We start from the raw sequence: 20,405 nt of genomic DNA on the forward strand, positions 1-20,405 counted from the left end.
TGAGGACTTGAGAACCAAAATTGTTGAAAAATATCAACAATCTCAAGGTTATAAGACCATCATGTAACCTAAGGTACACAACATAATCAAGAAGTTTAAAACCTATGGCATTGTAGCTAATGTTCCTGGAAGTGGACGTCAGAGAAAAACTGATGAAAGGTTTCAACGCTGGATAGTCCGAATGGTGGCTAAGCAGCCCCAATCAAAGAAATTGAAGCTGTCTTGCAAGCTCAGGGTGTATCAGTGGGAACTGTCAACATGATGAACTGAAATCACTTGATGATGTGGTTAGGCCAGCTGATACGGGCATGGGTGGGGAACGAGGTTATCTGGTCAATGGGAGAAATATGTAAGGTAGGTTTTTAAACAATTACAAAACAAAGAGACTTATACACCCCTTTCACACAATCCCCTACTCACATTTAAAGTAAAGTTGATCAATATTTTAGAGATGGTATGTGAGAGAGGGATTATCACTGCAAATTTGTGATGGGAATTACTGGGAATTTCACAAGCCAAGTTATATCTTCTCCCCAAAGTCCATAAACCCACCGATGTGTCAAATTGTCACTGGCATGCGAGGGCTGGGTGACCAATCTATAAATTCAATCACTATTTACGGCCACAGGTTGAGACGCTGCCCTCATGTTTGAGATGTCGAGTGACTTTATACCAGCATCCGTCATGAGGACAGGTTGGAAGCGGCCCAATTTTTTATTGAAACCAGTAATCTAAAGGCAGATGCGAGGAGCCTCGAGCTCATCATGACTCAATTTTTTAAATTCAAGGATCGTTTATTTTTGCAAAGATGTGGCACAACCATGGGGGCAGCATGTGCACCATCCTATGCTAACTTATTTTTGGGATATTGAGAGAGGAGCATATGAACTGATGATGAGTTTGCTGCTCCCCAAATCCTTGGATGGTTTAGTTTATTGATGATACTCTTTTCATAAGGCAGGGTTCTGCTTCTGATTTAAACACTTATGTCGGGATTGACCAGCAACGGCTCAAATGTCAGGCTTCCAGGAGATCTTTCTGGACATCAGATCAAAAGTACAACGTGAAGGATCGTTAAACACGGATTTGTTTTGAAAGGAGACCTCAGTTAATGCATTACTACATGCCTCCTCTGCACACCCAAGTTCAACTATAAGGCCTGTTCCTTTTGGACAATTCCTTTGTGTGCGGAGGATGTGCACATTGGAGGAGTTATTTGAAAAACAGGCTATGGACCTTGGGGAGTGATCTAGAGATTGAGGATATAATAAGAGAAGTATAGGAAAATGATTTGTAAGGGCTCAGAACAGCACTAGGAGAAATCTTCTCTCATCCCGAAAAAAGAAATCTGGTGATAATGAGATACAAGCTATATTGATGTATAATCACCAATGTGATACTATGCGCAGAATTTTTCAGAAACATTGGCAGGTGCTCAGCACTGAGCCCACATTAACTAAATAAATCTTACAATCACCACTTATGATGGCTATAAAAAGTAAAACCTTTTTTTTTTTTTTTTTTTTTTTTTAAGGTGGGGGAGGGGGATAGGGATGCTATGCTTGTGGGGACTGCCTCATCTGTAAAAACTTAGTATGTGCCTCATTCGTCACATCAGCGGACGGCCTTAAAGAATATACAATTAAGGACTATATCACGTGCAATACAACATGTTGTATATTATGCTGTGTGCACGTGTAATCTATATTGGTCTTACATCTCACGAACTGTATGTCAGGGCCGTGAACATGTATGAGATGTTTCAAAGAGTACCATAAGTGCAACCCTAAAGAATTGAAAGCCTGGGGTATTGATAGCATGCATACCGGAATAAAGGAAAAAGATATAAAGCGTCTTCTAGCGCAGAGAGAATGTAGGTGGATTACAGTCCTGGATACTATGCCAACGTTTGGTCTAAATGCCTATTTGAGTTTTATTCTGTATTTCTAATGTGTGGTCTCTGGTTTAGATTTTAATCTGTGTGTTTAGCATTATTTTTGTATTTTTAAATTTCCAGTTTTGACGATTCCTGATCACCTTGGATGTACAGTCCTTTCTATTAATGATTCTGTCAGAAAATGCTTTCTATGGTGAATTGGATCCTCTACTGCACGTCTATGTGTATAGCCCCTTTAAACAGACAAATAAGAAGTCAAGAAAAATGAAAATTGAGGGAATCTGCACATACAACAAGAAGAGCTAAAAAGTCTGACAATTTGAATATCGGATTAACTTACCGTAACGAGGAATAAAAGGAGTAATTGGCACTGGCAAAACTGGTGACAGAGGTTTTAAAAACATTTTAGTCGTCAACATACATGAAACGTATAAATTCTGTTTTGGCCCTCCTTTAATCTTAAAGAGTAACCATTGTTTTAGGTTTTGTCTTTCAAAAATTAATAGTACAAGTGAAAATATGAAACTTTGTAATATATCTTACAAAGTTTCATATTTTCACTTGTACTATTAATTTATCAGAGAAATCTGCTTCTTTCTGCTACTGAATAGAAATAGTCGAATCTGGACTGTAAAGTTCGGGATCCGTACCAAACACCTAGTGATCGTGCATGGACCACGAACACAGTCTTCTACAGGAAGTCTGTGTTACTGTTCAGGTTCGGCAACTCGAGCTTCGTATATTTCCCACGCTGTCATGTGTATGACAGTGCGAGAAACAACGGTAAGATCATTGCCGCCAGTCAGACAGCTGCGGTTCCTATTCTGTCATTTGACAACATGAGTCAGCAGCTGTGACCAGCGGTAAAAAGGTTACCACCAGTCACAGGCTTTGACTGATGAAAGAGCACTCCTCTCATCAGTCTACCCCCGCTGATAACAGCAAGTAGTAAGAGCAGGTGCCACTGATGGGAGTATTCATCAGCTGGCGCCTCTGTTATAAATTAAAAAAATGGCGTGGGGTCTCTTATTTTTGATAACCAGCACAGGCAAAACTGACAGCTAAGGGCTGATGTTAATATTCTGGGAAGGAGCCAACAGCCATAAAGGTTCCCAGGCTATTAATATCAGCTCACAGCTGTATGCTGAGCCTTTACTGGTTATTATAGGGGAGACTTCCCCCAAAAATGACTTGGGGTCCCCCTTATACTCAATATCCAGCAAAGGCTATACAGACAGCTGCAGGCTGATATTAGTAGCCTAGGAAAAGGCCATGAATACTGGCCCACTCCCAGACTAAAAACCTCAGTGACCACACTTATGGTACCGCTCACTGCAGGGATAAAGTACCGTTTGGCACCCGAACCAAACTTTTTTTTTTTTAGATGTTAGGCTGAACCAGTTAGACCTGAACATCCACGGGTTTGCCCATCATTACTCCTGAACTGTTCATTCACTCTTAAAATTATCAATTCATGGGTAAAATCTGTCTTGAGAGAATACAGATTTTCCCATTACTGAGATACGAGATGGCACATGGTGCTCTAAAATGTCTATATTGTTTTATGAAAACTTGTAGTACAGTGTCTGGGTCTTCCTTCTCATTAGGGTTACACTTAAAATGAATGGTTAAGTAAATTAATGAAATAACTATTACCAATATAACAAGTATAAAAAAAAAATTATGACCATTGCCAAGATAAATAAGGGGGGAAAAAATTACATGTTAATAGGAAAATTAGTATTTTAAAATATGAATTTATATAGCCTCACAGAAAACAAATGACATCCATCCAAAGGTAATCTAATGACCAACTTACCCACCACCAGAGCCTCCATTCTTGCTGAAGTGTGTTCGAGGCTCACTGGAGGCCAACTTTAACAGCTCGTTCCACTCCCGCTCCCACTCATCTTCTGTGTAAACCAGTCCAGACTGAAAAGAAAAGGGCAAACCGAGAACAAACTGAGGCCAAGTTCTAGAATCTGAAGACGTTGATTGGAACAGTTATCATGCTGCTCATTATTAGTGATGAGCGAATATACTTATTACTCGAGATTTCCCGAGCATGCTCGGGGGTCCTCCGAATATTTGTAAGTACTCGGAGATTTAGTTTTCATCACCGCAGCTGAATGATTTACATCTGTTAGCCAGCATAAGTACATGTGGGGTTTGCTTGGTTGCAAGGGAATCCCCACATGTTATCAAGCTGGCTAACAGATGTAAATCATTCAGCTGAGGTGAGGAAAACTAAATCTCCGAGCACTAAAAAATACTCGGAGGACCCCCGAGCATGCTCGGGAAATCTTGAGTAACGAGTATTTTCGCTCATCACTACTCATTATCTAGTACCACTGATCGATACACTGACTTAGGGCTCATTCAGGCGTCAGTTTTTCTTGCATGAGTTCTAGCGGTGTTTTTTTGTACCACATTCCTCAGCCTTTTAATTTACTGCTATCAAGCAATCTATTTCATCCTGACAGCGCCACATAACCTATAGAAACAAGCTTTGAAATTATCCTGTGCTATTTCCTAATGAGCGCCAAGTAGACCGATGCTCGGTGCCACCTTTCTGCCTTGTAATGCAATTTCTTTGCCTGTTATTATGGTGGATGACTTCAACCAGGCAGATGGCTAAGCTTCAAGCCTGCACCTGCGCAGACTTTCCTCAAAAGTGAGACTTTTCTGAATAGGGCGCTGTATACAGAACGTGGTGCAGGGCAACATCAAAAGGTGTATGGCATTGCCAGGCTAATGGGGATTTCTAGATTTAAAATTTTGATGGTCAATCTATAAGATAGGCCACTATTATCAGAAAAGTGGTGGGACGACTATTAACGACCTAAGAACCGATGGTTTGGGAAGCATGAATCAGAGGCTGGCAGCGTTATTACAGCCGTTTATGTGTTACTCTGAAACCTTGCGACATTTCAGAGAAAACATACTTTGAAAAACCCACCAGGGACCATGCGTCTTGAATGGGTAGTCCAAGGTTGGTTGTCAGTTCCTTCTCCTGACCCTGCTTCCCTAGGCTGACAGGTCTCTCCCTATACACACAATTATAGGAAGAGGGGCAGAGAGAAGACCATGGGGACCAGACTCAGACAAATCATCTGAGAAGAATGGTCCCCTGCTCGTTTTCAAGCTATGTTTTCTCTGAAACACTGTTGCGTTAAAAAGTAAAAAAATACCTATCAGTCTGTAGTTTTTCATCCTTAACAATTTTCAGGATGTCATTATTTTTCCCCAAGATGCTATGATTACTACAAATGCCGACATGAACATTTCACCAGAAGGGAACTCTTTAGCTCAGACTTGCCAATCATTGGTAAATCTGCTTAAAGAAGAAGCCTCTGCGCTCTGAAACTTGCAAACGGAATTGCACTGGTTACCCAATATAAGTTTATACCGCTATAATACATAATTCTGCCCAGGTAAGGACCAATGTAATAATTGATGTTCAGTGGCTGGGTTCCCTGGTCATTCTTTTATCATCGATAATGTACATAATAATTTAGTTATATAGTTTGTCTTCCATTGGAAAACAACGATGACAACACTTGAGGCATCATACAGGGTGACCTTGGCGACTCTAGGAAGACTCAAGGGCATGTAGTTCTGAGGCTGTAGGAAAGGTAAAGTCTGGAAAATGCAGAGGAATCCACTAGGGTCCAATTACAGCCTTGCTGTAGACTGGTGTCTTTGTTGGGTAATCAAGCGGCTATAAGAAAGTTCTTACAGATGCCTTAATGTGTACAAGAAGCAGGAGCTAAGAAGCCAGAAATCAATACCTCCTTATTCTGTTGTGTCTGCTGCCACCTCCACCGTCTCTTCAGTGCTTCCCGCTCTGCCCCACTTCTCATCATGGTATAAAGAGCTTTCCTCAGAACAAGATCTCGATCATGAAATCCCCACATTCCTATTGTAGAAGACACAGTAATTAATGGGGAAAAAAATAAATACATAGATAATATATCTTAAGCTAAAAGCTTCATTGGTCGGCTTTTTTCTTCTTCTGACATCCGCTGCGTAGAAAGCGTGAGCATTGAGCGATAAGGACATAGATGACAGTAATACCAACTACAACTAAAGGGAAACTGGTTTATTGTTTAAATTAATTATGACAAACATATTATTCACTTTGTAGGTATTGTTTTTAAAATGATCCATCACCATCTGCTGTAAATTTAAAAAAAATTATATATATATATATATATATATATATATATATATATATATATATATATATATATATATATATATATATATATATATATATATATATATATATATATGAAAAAAATAAGAAAAGCAGCACAAAAAGCAAAGAAAAGGTGGACTTTCTTGCCTGAGCGGCGTGGCAACGTTTCGGATACAAAAATCCTTTTTTTTTGTATCCGAAACGTTGCCACGCCGCTCAGGCAATAAAGTCCACCTTTTCTTTACTTTTTGTGCTGCTCTTCTTATTTTTTTCATATTGTTGGAAGCCATTGGACTACTGGCTGGGAAAGCTTTGACCTGTATTAAGGTATTCTGTAAATGCTGTTCCAATTTTGTCTATATATATATTATTATTATTATATATATATTTCCATTTTCACTCTGGCCATGCATGATGATATGCTGACACTACCTGCTCTGTGGGGATTACTTTTCAATAGAATAATACTCTGATCATTCAGTAATTTGACCTCTGCATAGATCACAGAGCATTTGCAGAAAACATTCACATTGAAGTTAATAATGGGTCAAGCCTGACTATTGCCATCTATGGCCAATGTGTCAGATCTCTAAAAGCTGTTAACATAAGTTTAGGCAATATGGCTGACCCCGATAATCATATGCACAAAATAATAAAAAATGTCACAATAACAAAATAAGACCAATAAAAAATACATATATCAATATGTATTTTAAATTGAGGTGTAATTCTGCTACCTGATTAATCAAATGACTCAATCAATGTGCCATTCGTGGTGGGCACAATTTTAGTTTTTGACAAAATAATTTGGTTTTGGCTCCTCTTGTGATTGTTTTTTTATCCATGGTGGAGCGGATACTGTAGGAGGAATAGGAGAGCTGCTAAGCTTCTCGACTGGGTAGAGCAGCTCATCCTTGAGAGAAAGCTGGTGAGTAGAGTGGCCAGGAGACGCTGCTTGAGCAGTAGAAGAGGAGATCTAGCTGATTTGGTGTCTTGGTCACAGACACAACCTCCATTAATCCCAACACCCAGAGTACAGCTAGAACAGCCGCTTATGTGCAAGAAGAGCAGCAGATTTGCAGTTGTTGTTCCTGTGACTTCTGTCAATTCAGGCTACAGGTGATAAAATAAAGCAAAACAAAAATTTGATGGAGAATTCCTGATGAAGACTGTGTCCAACAATTAGGCACACCGATGAAGCCTACTACATGCAATCTTCCAGAATGTAAACCCTTCTGTGGTCCTCCTCCATTCCTCAGTGCTAAAATGTGCCCCCTCCTTTTACCTATTGAATAATAAAGTCTCAGATCTAGCCCCCATCACACAAGCATATACAACGGACGAGTGCAATCTGATAAAAAGAGGGACTGCACTCGGACCAATCTAATTCGATGAGGCCGTCCAGATCTGCACATTTTTTCTCAGCTCTATTCCACATGAGGCGATTTGACTCCGAAATCCGTTCAGCGCGAGATAAAAAAAAAATAAATAAAATTGGATGCCATGTGGACCATCAGAGTGGCATCCGATTTGTATGGATAAATGATAAATCTGTAGCATAGGGAACTGTAAATGGTCCTGTGTAAGATCACTAGCAGCTGAGTAAAGAACAGACTGCACACAGATGACAAGCGAGAAAATAATCGTCAAACTTTTCTGGATGAGAATGGGACTGATTTTTTTAATTCGCTCGTGTGACTGCGGCCTTAGAGGTTTAACAAGGTTAACCCTTACTTCATCTTCTTGGTGTGCAGTCTCTCCTGTGCTCCTTTCTATAGTTCATCCCCTCTGTTTTCTCACCTCTGCCCACCATGAACTAAAATAAAGATTATTTAGGACCGCTTGCCTGTCACCTCCATCTCCCCTCCCCTCCCCTGACCAGTTATATCGACCCTTAACCCCCCAAAAAAGCAGTATGACACCAGTATGTACAAAAATATACTCCAGCGATACACTATATGCTGGAGAAAATGTCTACTATAATTTACGCCGCTTTCTGGTGTAGAGTGTAGTCAATTTGTTGGGCTGCATTTGGCCTCACTTTCCAATGAATTCAAATGAAAAAAAAAAGAAAATGGAGATTAAAATCAAAAACATTGTCCTTAACTAAAAAAAAAAAAAATTTTTTTTTTTAGGCTTAACCCTTTCCCGCCGCGGCCCTTTTTCGTTTTTGTGTTTTCGTTTTTCGCTCCCCTCCTTCCCAGAGCCATAACTTTTTTATTTTTCCGTCAATATGGTCAATATGTGAGGGCTTATTTTTTGCGGGACGAGTTGTACTTTTGAACGACACCATTGGTTTTACCATGTCTTGTACTAGAAAACAGGAAAAAAAATTCCAAGTGTGGTGAAATTGCAAAAAAAAGTGCAATCCCACACTTGTTTTTTAATTGGCTTTTTTGCTAGCTTCACTAAATGCTAAAACTGACCTGCCATTATGATTCCTCAGGTCATTACGAGTTCATAGACACCTAACATGTCTAGGTTATTTTTTTATCTAAGTGGTGAAAAAAAATTCAAAACTTTGATAGATAAAAAAAAAAATGCGCCATTTTCCGATACTCATAGCGTCTCCATTTTTCATGATCTGTGGTCAGGAGAGGGCTTATTTTTTTGCATGCCGAGCTGACGTTTTTAATGATACCACTTTTGTGCAGATACGTTCTTTTGATTGCCCGTTACAGCATTTTAAAAAAACATAATTCTGTCGTTTCAAATTTTTTTCTCGCTACGCCGTTTAGCGATCAGGTTAATGCTTTTTTTTATTGATAGATCGGGCGATTCTGAACGCGGTGATACCAAATATGTCTAGGTTTGATTTTTTTTATTGTTTTATTTTGGATGGGGCAAAAGGGGGGTGATTTAAACTTTTATATATTTTTTTTTTTTCATATTTTTAAAAATCATCAGATCGCTGCTATGTAGCTGAAATGCAGGCTTGCTATGTAGCTGAAAATGCAGGCTTGCTATGAGCGCCGACCACAGGGGGGCGCTCACAGCAGGCCGGAATCAGTAACCATAGAGGTCTCAAGGACCTCTATGGTTACCATCCTAATGCATCGCCGACCCCCGATCATATGATGGAGGTCGGCGATGCGCTCATTTCCGGCCGCCCGGCCGGAAGCGCCAGTTAAATGCCGCTGTCAGCGTTTGACAGCGGCACTTAACAGGTTAATAGCGGCTGGTGAATCGCGATTTCACCCGCTGCCATTGCGCGCACATGTCAGCTGTACAAAACAGCTGACATGTCGCGACTTTGATGTGGGCTCATCGCCGGAGCCCACATCAAAGCAGGGGACCCAACATGCGCCATACTAGTACGGGGCATGTTGGGAAGGGGTTAAAGAAGCACTCCCATCAAACTTTTTATCCTTTTAATATATTACAGCCATCATATTATATAGCACTGCGTACTTTACAATTGCTCATTTTACCTTTTTACCTAGCTATTGTTCCTCTTTTCTCTGCTCTATATTGAAACAGGAAGACTCTTCACTGCAGAAATCATCCAGCTCTTCAACCTCTGACCTAGTTGCTCCGCTCCTCCCCATCTTATATAGACTTTTGCAGTGACTTATGACTCATGCAGGGAAAATTGGCCTCCTGTTTCTGCATAGAGCTTAGAAGAATTCCTCTAGTCAGTCTTTAATCACGTGATGTCCTAGACCTAATGGAAAAGAGAATTAGCTGAGTAGAAAGGCAAAATGAGCAATTGTAAGTATACAGTGCTATATAATATGATGATTGCAATATAATAAGAGGATAACATTTTGATGGGAGGAGGAGTGCTTCTTTAATAGCCCAGTTCAATGTGATACGTTCACTTTAGTACAATAATTCACAGCCATCGCAATGTTGAATTTGCACAGTATAGCAGTATTTTTTTATTTCTGGATAATGATGTACAGATGTAAGTTAGTAGAGCACACACTAAGTTATCAACATTTGAGTATGAGGATATGTTATATTTCAGTAAAGAAATGGAAAGAAGCCAGCCATCGTGCTGAACGGGTCAGGATATTACCCAAAGAAGCGGCATGCAGAAGGCAGTTCCCATCACCAGTTGTAGCTAAAGGCAGCAGACGTTTGCAACTTGAGCAATTTGTAGACCACCAGTTGAGTCTCCCTAGGAAAAATGATAGAAATGCTTATAAGACTGACAAATAAAGGTGACATTGCCAAGTGCATCAGTTAAAGAATATTATAGCCAGTGTGTGATGGTGTGTAATACATAAGGTACATTTCCACGTTTACATCAAGCAATTGCCATTGTGTATGCAGAAAACGGCAAAAGATGATAAGATTGCTAATCACTGATGGAATTTGATCCTCTGCATAAAATAAGTTTCCCTGTTGAACTGAATTATTATTATTATTACGATTGAATTCGCCATTAGTATCAGTCCAGTATCACAGTTCTAATGAGGAAAAAGGAGCGCATATCAATATAAGGGAATTTGTATGTAACCCCTTTTCCCATGGTGCTATATAAATTAATAATAAATAATAATAATAATCTGTCAGGAGGTTTTCGCTATGTAATCTGAGGACAGCATGAGGTAGCAGATAAAACACTGATTTCAGCAATGTGTCACTTATTAGGCTGTGTGCTGTTTACTTACAATAAAGGTTTCATCACCAGGAGAATATCACAGCCGGGACTAAGTTCCTCCTGCCAAGTCGTTCAATTCCACACCACCTCTGATGAGCAGAGCTCCGTCTACAGACAATGTACATACAGAGACTGGTGTGGGTGGGGGCAACTTTCTCAGCTCTGCTACATCTACATACTCTGTGTCACAACGGCTGCACCCAGTAAACTAAGTGATTACATCACTGGAATCTGGGTCTCTTCACACATTACGCTGCTCTCAGATGAGGTAGCAAAAACCTGCTGACAGATTGCATTTACAAGGTTAATTTATATATCTACTTCAAGGTGAGGATGGGATAGTGGGTAATAGGTTTGTCAGGTTGCAAATAGAAAAAAAATTACTGTACAGAATTATTTTCTACCTAGAAAGGACACTTTGATAAAAGGTGGAAAAATTTGCTCTTCTCAAGAAGGGAGAAACTGTCCTTCTTGTAGCACCTGTAATTGGCTACCTTGTGTGACATTGTTCAACCTATTAAATAATGACTTATCCAAAGAGTCTTCTCCAAAAGAAAGAGACTTATCTGTAGATAGCCGTTTACCCCTTAAACTTAAGTATAAAACAAGGTACTGGTTGGCTGGAAACCACAGCTGACATAGGAAGCCTTACAGGCCAGACAACGCTACCTGGGGTCAACAAAAGGAGCTGTGTCATGGTCCTCTCGCCACCCAGCCAACCAGACCCATATTAACAAACATCCTGCAATCATTTTCTCTCTGCCCGCTAAGACTAATACTACACCGAATCTCATGCATTGCTTATATAGCGCTATCATATTCTGCAGCACTTTCCATACATGATTATTGCCGACCTCATTGGGGCTCAAGATCTACAATCGTAACCAGAGAGCCTGGAGGAAACCCACACAAACACGGGGAGAACATACAAACTCCTTACAGATGTGGTCCTTGGTGGGATTTTAACCCAGAACCAAAGTGCTACACTGAGCCACCGTGCTGCCTATAATGTACAGAAGTCTTATCATTCCACCACAGACAAGTCCATCGATCAACCTCCAATTTCTATAGCAAACTACAGAAAGGGTGCTCGTTCCACTGGCGCAGAACACGTGTTTGGAGGAATAGCACCCCATGAATAGGGGATATCCATATTGGAAGACAGAAAAGATGGATTCAATTTCTCTAGTATATGAAAGGAGGGCTGGGCAGACTAGCGATTCAGAGAGAGAAAGTGGGAAAGTAGTATTACCCTCGGAGAAGAAGCTCAGTGCTACAAGGAGCCAATAAATGTGGAGGAATATGGTATGACTTAGCATGCTGAAGGCGCAAAAATGATTAAACGCACACAGGAAAGATATACCATATATACTCGAGTATAAGCCGACCCGAGTATAAGCCGACCCCCCTAATTTTGCCACAAAAAAATGGGAAAACTTATTGACTCGAGTATAAGCCTAGGGTAGGAAATGCAGCAGCTACCGGTGAATTTCAAAAATAAAAATAGATGCTCCACACCGTTCATCATTGCCCCATAGATGTTCCATATAAAGCTGTGCCCCATATAATGCTCTGCACCGTTCATTATGGCCCCATAGATGCTCCATATAAAGCTGTGCCATATATAATGCTCTGCACCGTTCATTATTGCCCCATAAATGCTCCATATAAAGATGTGCCATATAGAATGCTCTGCACCGTTCATTATTGCACCATAGATGCTCCATATAAAGCTGTGCCATATAGAATGCTCTGCACCGTTCATTATGGCCCCATAGATGCTCCATATAAAGCTGTGCAATATATAATGCTCTGCACCGTTCATTATTGCCCCATAGATGCTCCATATAAAGCTGTGCCATATAGAATGCTCTGCACCGTTCATTATGGCCCCATAGATGCTCCTTATAAAGCTGTGCCATATAGAATGCTCTGCGCCGTTCATTATTGCCCCATAGATGCTCCATATAAAGCTGTGCCATGTAGAATGCTCTGCACCGTTCATTATGGCCCCATAGATACTCCATATAAAGCTGTGCCATATATAATGCTCTGCACCATTCATTATTGCCCCATAGATGCTCCATATAAAGCTGTGCCATATATAATGCTCTGCACCGTTCATTATGGCCCCATAGATGCTCCTTATAAAGCTGTGCCATATAGAATGCTCTGCACTGTTCATTATTGCCCCATAGATGCTCCATATAAAGCTGTGCCATGTAGAATGCTCTGCACCGTTCATTATGGCCCCATAGATGCTCCATATAAAGCTGTGCCATATAGAATGCTCTGCACCGTTCATTATGGCCCCATAGATGCTCCATAGAAAGCTGTGCCATATAGAATGCTCTGCACCGTTGATTATGGCTCCATAGATGCTCCTTATAAAGCTGTGCCATATAGAATGCTCTGCACCGTTCATTATGGCCCCATAGATGCTCCTTATAAAGCTGTGCCATATAGAATGCTCTGCGCCGTTCATTATTGCCCCATAGATGCTCCATATAAAGCTGTGCCATGTAGAATGCTCTGCACCGTTCATTATGGCCCCATAGATGCTCCATATAAAGCTGTGCCATATAGAATGCTCTGCACCGTTCATTATGGCCCCATAGATGCTCCATAGAAAGCTGTGCCATATAGAATGCTCTGCACCGTTGATTATGGCTCCATAGATGCTCCTTATAAAGCTGTGCCATATAGAATGCTCTGCACCGTTGATTATGGCCCCATAGGTGCTCCATATAAAGCTGTGCCATATAGAATGCTCTGCACCGTTCATTATGGCCCCATAGATGCTCCATATAAAGCTGTGCAATATATAATGCTCTGCACCGTTCATTATTGCCCCATAGATGCTCCATATAAAGCTGTGCCATATAGAATGCTCTGCACCGTTCATTATGGCCCCATAGATGCTCCTTATAAAGCTGTGCCATATAGAATGCTCTGCGCCGTTCATTATTGCCCCATAGATGCTCCATATAAAGCTGTGCCATGTAGAATGCTCTGCACCGTTCATTATGGCCCCATAGATACTCCATATAAAGCTGTGCCATATATAATGCTCTGCACCATTCATTATTGATGCTCTGCACCGTTCATTATGGCCTCATAGATGCTCCATATAAAGCTGTGCCATATAGAATGCTCTGCACCGTTCATTATGGCCCCATAGATGCTCCTTATAAAGCTGTGCCATATAGAATGCTCTGCACTGTTCATTATGGCCCCATAGATGCTCCATATAAAGCTGTGCCATATATAATGCTCTGCACCGTTCATTATGGCCCCATAGATGCTCCTTATAAAGCTGTGCCATATAGAATGCTCTGCACTGTTCATTATGGCCCCATAGATGCTCCATATAAAGCTGTGCCATATAGAATGCTCTGCACCGTTCATTATGGCCCCATAGATGCTCCATATAAAGCTGTGCCATATAGAATGCTCTGCACCATTCATTATGACCCCATAGATGCTCCATAGAAAGCTGTGCCATATAGAATGCTCTGCACCGTTCATTATGTTCCCACAGATGCTCCTTATAAAGCTGTGCCCCATATATCTATTGCTCTGCACCGTTCATTGTTGCCCCATAGATGCTCCTTATATAAAGCTGTGCCATATAGAATGCTCTGCACCGTTCATTATGGCCCCATAGATGCTCCATAGAAAGCTGTGCCATATAAAATGCTCTGCACCGTTGATTATGGCCCCATAGATGCTCCATATATAATGCTGTGCCATATATAATGCTGCTGCTGCAATAAAAAAGAAAAAAATCACATACTCACCTCTCTTGCTCAGGACGCCGGCGCTTTCAATATTTACCTGCTCCTCGTGCGGCTCCGTCTCCAGCACTGACGCTCAGCAGAGGGTGCCCACTGACTACGTCACTGCACCCTCTGACCTGAGCGTCACTGCCAGAGGACGCTAGAGACAGAGCCGCACCGGAACGAGGAGCAGGTAAATATCGCGCAGCGCTGCGCTCCCCGTATACTTACCTGCTCCCAGCGCGGTCCCTGCAGTCCCTGGCTTGCCCGGCGCTGCATCTTCTTCCTGTATTGAGCTGTCACAGTTACCGCTCATTTACAGCAATGAATATGCGGCTCCACCCCTATGGGAGGTGGAGCCGCATATTCATTTCTGTAATGAGCGGTGCCATGTGACCACTCAGTACAGGAAGAATCTGCAGCGCCAGGGAAACCAGGGACCGCGCCGGAGCAGGTAAGTATAATTACACAGCAAACCCCGACCCCCCCCTTCCCTGCCGACCTCCCGGTATATGACTCCAGTATAAGCCGAGAGAGGGACTTTCAGCCCCCAAAAATGGGCTGAAAATCTCGGCTTATACTCGAGTATATACGGTATATCTTGGTACCGTGTTGTGCATAAATATGTGATTCTTCAGAATTTGTTTTAGTCTTTGCCTGATGAAGAGACCTGTGTAGTCTCGAAAGCTTGCAATTTGTTACCATCTTTTCAGTTAGCCATTAAAAGGTATCAACCACTGAGGACTCAATTCTAAATATTTTTCTAAAAGCACACATTATAAGACTTAACTTTGCACAAAATTCGTGACCCTCATGCTTCATTTTTAAGAAGTTGGTCAACAAAAAATGCATGAATACAAAAATGACAAATATGCAAATGATAATTCGGTCCTTAGAGTATGCAGTAGGACATGGACTCGATATGGAGGTGAATTCTTAGAACTAGTCCATATACTCTCAGCTGAGCCACAGTACAGAGCGGTCATATAAAACCTTCTCTCACTCTGTATGTAGCCAGGGGTCCGATTTCAGATTTATGCGTAGTGGTACCAGAGTACGACACAAGACTAGTTAATAAGGACTTGGCTGATCCTGTATTTTACAGAATTAGATTCTTCCAGTTTTGTGTAATTCTCGAAAATGTTCCCAGAGGCGTTCGCCATAATCATTACTTGGAGGAGTCCTTGAACTACGAGAGCTAAAATTAAAACATTGCAGAGAAGTCACAGCGAACCTGTAATACACGGGAGGCTGAAACTAAATGTCATTATGATTACTACACGAATACCGCAAGCTTTTCATGCTATTACAGGTAGAAACGCTAAATAAGCCAGAAAACGAGAAACTTGTAGAAAATTAATAAGTCTTTATTATGTGGAATCTCCAACCTCCAGTCATGGTCTACTGCTATTGCCACGAGAGCGCTCTAATGCCAAGAAAGAAGGCAATCGTGACGCACCATAGACACATGAGAAATCCCACTTCCACACTACACTGCTTACAATGACGGTCGGGGGCAGTATTTTAATAGATGAATTACTCCTGGTATATAGTGGAAAGGCTTTTTTATATCACATCTAGGGAAAAAAAATAATCACAATCACAGTTAAAATAACAGGCAATACTGTAACTGGCAATTTTGTAAGAAAATATTTTCTCACAAATACCACGAACTATATAGAAATGAAGAACAGAGGTAAGCTAGCATTCCCCATGCGCACACTAAAAGCTGCGCTGCCATAATGGCCGTACTGCTTGAACTGCTGCCAGGGGCTCGTTTGAAATTGAAAAATAAAGGGAAGCCTGGTGCCGCATGTTGTTGCTGAGCAGTGGGCTTACTGTAGTAAGCGAGTCTAGACACAAAAGACCACACATGGGACAGTTACTACAGTTAAGGCTCAAATCTACACTACAAAAAAAAAATGTAACCATTGTGACAAAGGCACTGGCAAAGTACTGGAGGGGAGATATGTATCACTGCAGTTGTTAGCTTCAGTGATATGAAGCTAGGAAATTGCCTCAGCACACTAATAGCTGAGAGGGGTTAATCAGCCATGTTTAGGACTAGGTTTGAGTGAACACTTGTAGAATGGGTGGAGTCCCAAGGATAAATACACAGCCTTCTGGTCCATTCAGAGTGGGTGACTCTGGAACTGAAAGCTCCAGAGCTGTGTTTTCAGGATCAGGAAAGCTGAACTTTTTTTTTTTTTTTGTTTATTGCTGACCGGGCGGATCCACGCAGCAACACGAACAATGCCATACGTTACGCTTTTGTTTACCAGTTAGGCCAGAAAGGCTGCATTTGTTTTGTTAATGCTGCACTGGTTTATTCAGTACCTTTAATAAACCAGTGGAAGATTTAAAGAGACAGCGTTCCTGTGTCTACCTCCATGTGCAGCCAAGTGAGCTGATCTACCACAGTTGGTGTTAGAAGTGTGATGGCTGTGGACAAACTGCATGTCCTGGGTGAAGGACACTATAAGGATGTTACAGCACTCATACAAAATGGAGGAGCTAATCAAGCACCTAGTCCAAAGCCAACAGCACCAGAGCAGCTACAGCAGCAGCACCAGCAGCTGCTCCATCCAGCCCAGCAGGAGACAACCTCCTGATGCAACAGATCCAGCCGCAGCAACAGCAGATGGAACTCCTGGCAGGGAGTGTCTGCAGCAGAGAAACCGCCCTCTCAAGTCCAGGTGAGGACTCATGAGTCTGGAAGGCGATAAGATGAGTCATGTAAAAGATAACCCCAGGTGATGATGATGCTGCATTTTTAACTGTGATTGAAGGGTAACAGAGCAGGAGAAGCTGTCGCTGGAGCAGTGGGTGGAGGTGCTGGCCCCCTATCTAACTGGCAAGCTCCAAGAGGCTTATTATGATCTGTCCTTACAGGATGCTCAGGAGTATAGCAAATTAAAAATTGAGATTCGCACCCTCAGGAGTCACTATGTCTGTCAAAGCACAAAGGACGCACAACTGGGTGTATTGCAGTGAAAACCCCCTCGCTCCCAAATGTTACACCTACTACCTCTGGTACAGACGTGGTTGCAGCTGGAGTCCTCTACCCCAGCCAAGATGGTAAAGCGAGTTGTTAGGACAGATTCAGGTCACTCTCTTCATGGGCCACTGCAGACCTGGGTTGCCCAGAGAGACCCCCGGAAAGCGGAGAACCCGATCAGCCAAATGAAAAGGTACCAGGTGGTCGAGAAGTTCTTAAAGAAACCAGTCGACCCATAAATAAGGACTCTCAAAAGAAGGGTAATAGAGCCACAACTGGGAGGAGTTCGAGGTCCCAAGGGGTCACTGAGAAGTTGCCAAAGGCCAGCTGCTAAAGACTTAATTTGCTGGAGATGTCACGGTCCAGGGCACATACCAGTTTGTTGTCCTATGTCCACTGAACTAATGGACTGCAGCATGGGAAGCGCTGTTCGTATTATGCCTATACAGCCTGTTGTGTGAACTATCAGCCAAGTACGGGGCCAGAAACATGTCCAGTGACAATAAATGCGGTACTGGTGTCTAGACCAGTGTTTCCCAAATTCCAGTCCTCACGGACCCCACAGGTCATGTTTTCAGGATTTCCATAGTGTTGCACAGGTGAGAGAATTCCTGAGGGCTTGATGAAACTTCCACCACCTGTGCAATACTAAGGAAATCCTGGGAACATGACCTGTGGGGTCCGTGAGGACTGGAGTTTGGGAAATACTGGTCTAGACTTGAACTTAGGAAGTTTGGTGACCCTGTGACCCATCACACTCCCCCACCAAGTAATCCTCGTAAAAATAGTGGATGTCTACTGTACTCACGGGGATGCCAAGTACTACCCCATTGCTAGAGAGTCTATAAAAACAGACTGTGGCACTGAGTCCGTTGAGGTCACAATAGTTAACCCGTTCATGACCAGACGTAATTTCATTTTTGCGTTTTTATTTTTTGCTCACCTTCCCAGAGCCATAACTTTTTAATCTTTTTTGTCAATATAGCCATGTGAGGGCTTGTTTTTTGCAGGACAAGTTGTAATTTTGAATGAAACCATTGGTTTTAAGATATCGTGTACTGGAAAACAGGGAAAAAAATTCCAAATGTGGTGAAATTGCAAAAAAAGTGCAATTCCACAATTGTTTTTGTGTTTTGCTTTTTTACTGTGTTCACTAAATGCTAAAACTGACCTGACATGATTCTCCAGGTCATTACGAGTTCATAGACACCAAACATGTTTATGTTTTTTTTATCCAAGCGGTTTAAAAAAAATTCCAATGTTTGATTATCGATTGGGTTAATTCTTGTTTAATATTGATAAATCAGGCGATTTTGAACGCAGCGATACCAAATATGTGTATGGATGATTTTTTTTTCATTATTGTTTTATTTTGAATGGGGCAAAAGGGGGGTGATTTGAACTTAAAATTTTTTTTTTTTTTTAATTTTTGGCATGCTTCATTAGTCTCCATGGGAGGCTAGAAGCTGCCATAACCCAATCAGCTCTGCTACGTACAGGCGATAAACAGATTGCCTGTATGTAGCAGAATTGATGGCTTGCTATGAGTGTCGACCACCAGGTGACGCTCAGAGCAATCCGTCAGTGAGATCCACAAGGTCTGCTGGAGACCTCTAGTTGTCATGCCAACCCCTCGGTGACCTGCGGTCAAGTGACACGGGCGCCGATGGGCGGGACTGCCAGCGCGCTTGCCGGAAGCGCGTGTAAAATACCGCTGTCAGAGTTTGACAGAAGCATTTAACGGGTTTACAGCCGTGGGTGGATCGCGATTCCTCCCACGGCTCTTAGCGGCACATGTCTGATTTTTACAGATAGCATTTGTACCTATGATAGTCTATGTTGTTTACATGTAAGATTTTTTTCCCTGGACTGATAAAGTCTATGGGTCAGTGAAAAGAAAAAAAAACAAAAAAACAAAATCAGACTGTACTTGGATGCCACTTACAATTGCTGATTTTGCCCTTCTACCCAAAAAATGCTTCTCTTTTCCAGTTTATAATGTCACGTGATTAGAAACGGACAAACTGAATCCTTCTAAGTAGATACAGGAGGTGAATTGTCCCTGCATGACTAATCAGTCACTACAAAAGTCCCTGGCAGGGGGAATGATGGAGTCAGGAGTTGAAGAGGGGGATGATATATGTAGGGAAGAGAGACTTACTGTTTCTACATAGAGGAAAAAAAAATAGAAGAATTATATGGGTATAAAGGATGAGATGGGGGCCCTGCATACTAGGATGAGATGGGGGCCCTGCATACCAGGATAAGAATGGGGCCATGCATACTAGGGCAAGATGCGGGCCCTGCATATCAGGATAGGGATGGAGCCATGCATACTAGCATAGGGATGAGGGCGATCATTCCTGCCAGAATAGGGGTGAGGAGGCAATGCATACCAAGATAGGGATGAGGGATCCATGCATACTAAGCCAAGGATGAGGGATCCATGCATACCAAGATAGGGATGAGGGATCCATGCATACCAAGATAGGGATGAGGGATCCATGCATACCAAGATAGGGATGAGGGATCCATGCATACCAAGATAGGGATGAGGGATCCATGCATACCAAGATAGGGATGAGGGATCTATGCATACCACGATAGGGATGAGGGATCCATGCATACCAAGATAGGGATGAGGGGGCCATGCATACCAAGATAGGGATGAGGGATCCATGCATACCAAGCCAAGGATGAGGGATCCATGCATACCAAGATAGGGATGAGGGATCCATGCATACCAAGATAGGGATGAGGGATCCATGCATACCAAGCCAAGGATGAGGGATCCATGCATACCAAGATAGGGATGAGGGATCCATGCATACCAAGATAGGGATGAGGGATCCATGCATACCACGATAGGGATGAGGGATCCATGCATACCAAGATAGGGATGAGGGGGCCATGCATACCAG

General features: G+C 42.1%; 1 protein-coding gene across 1 annotated transcript in view; it reads right to left on the reverse strand.

The window, feature by feature from the left end:
• Positions 1 to 20,405, reverse strand: part of OTUD7A (OTU deubiquitinase 7A) — a 353,497-nt gene that overhangs the window by 87,544 nt on the left and 245,548 nt on the right. Inside the window, exons 8-10 of the mRNA XM_069765825.1 lie at positions 10,120 to 10,221; positions 5,689 to 5,816; positions 3,717 to 3,829 (exon numbers count right to left, since the gene is read on the reverse strand). Of these exons, the coding sequence (XP_069621926.1) occupies positions 3,717 to 3,829; positions 5,689 to 5,816; positions 10,120 to 10,221 (343 nt within the window). The remainder of the gene's footprint in view (positions 1 to 3,716; positions 3,830 to 5,688; positions 5,817 to 10,119; positions 10,222 to 20,405) is intronic.

The sequence above is a fragment of the Ranitomeya imitator genome, chromosome 4 (assembly GCF_032444005.1).
Source record: "Ranitomeya imitator isolate aRanImi1 chromosome 4, aRanImi1.pri, whole genome shotgun sequence".
Lineage (NCBI taxonomy): Eukaryota > Metazoa > Chordata > Amphibia > Anura > Dendrobatidae > Ranitomeya > Ranitomeya imitator.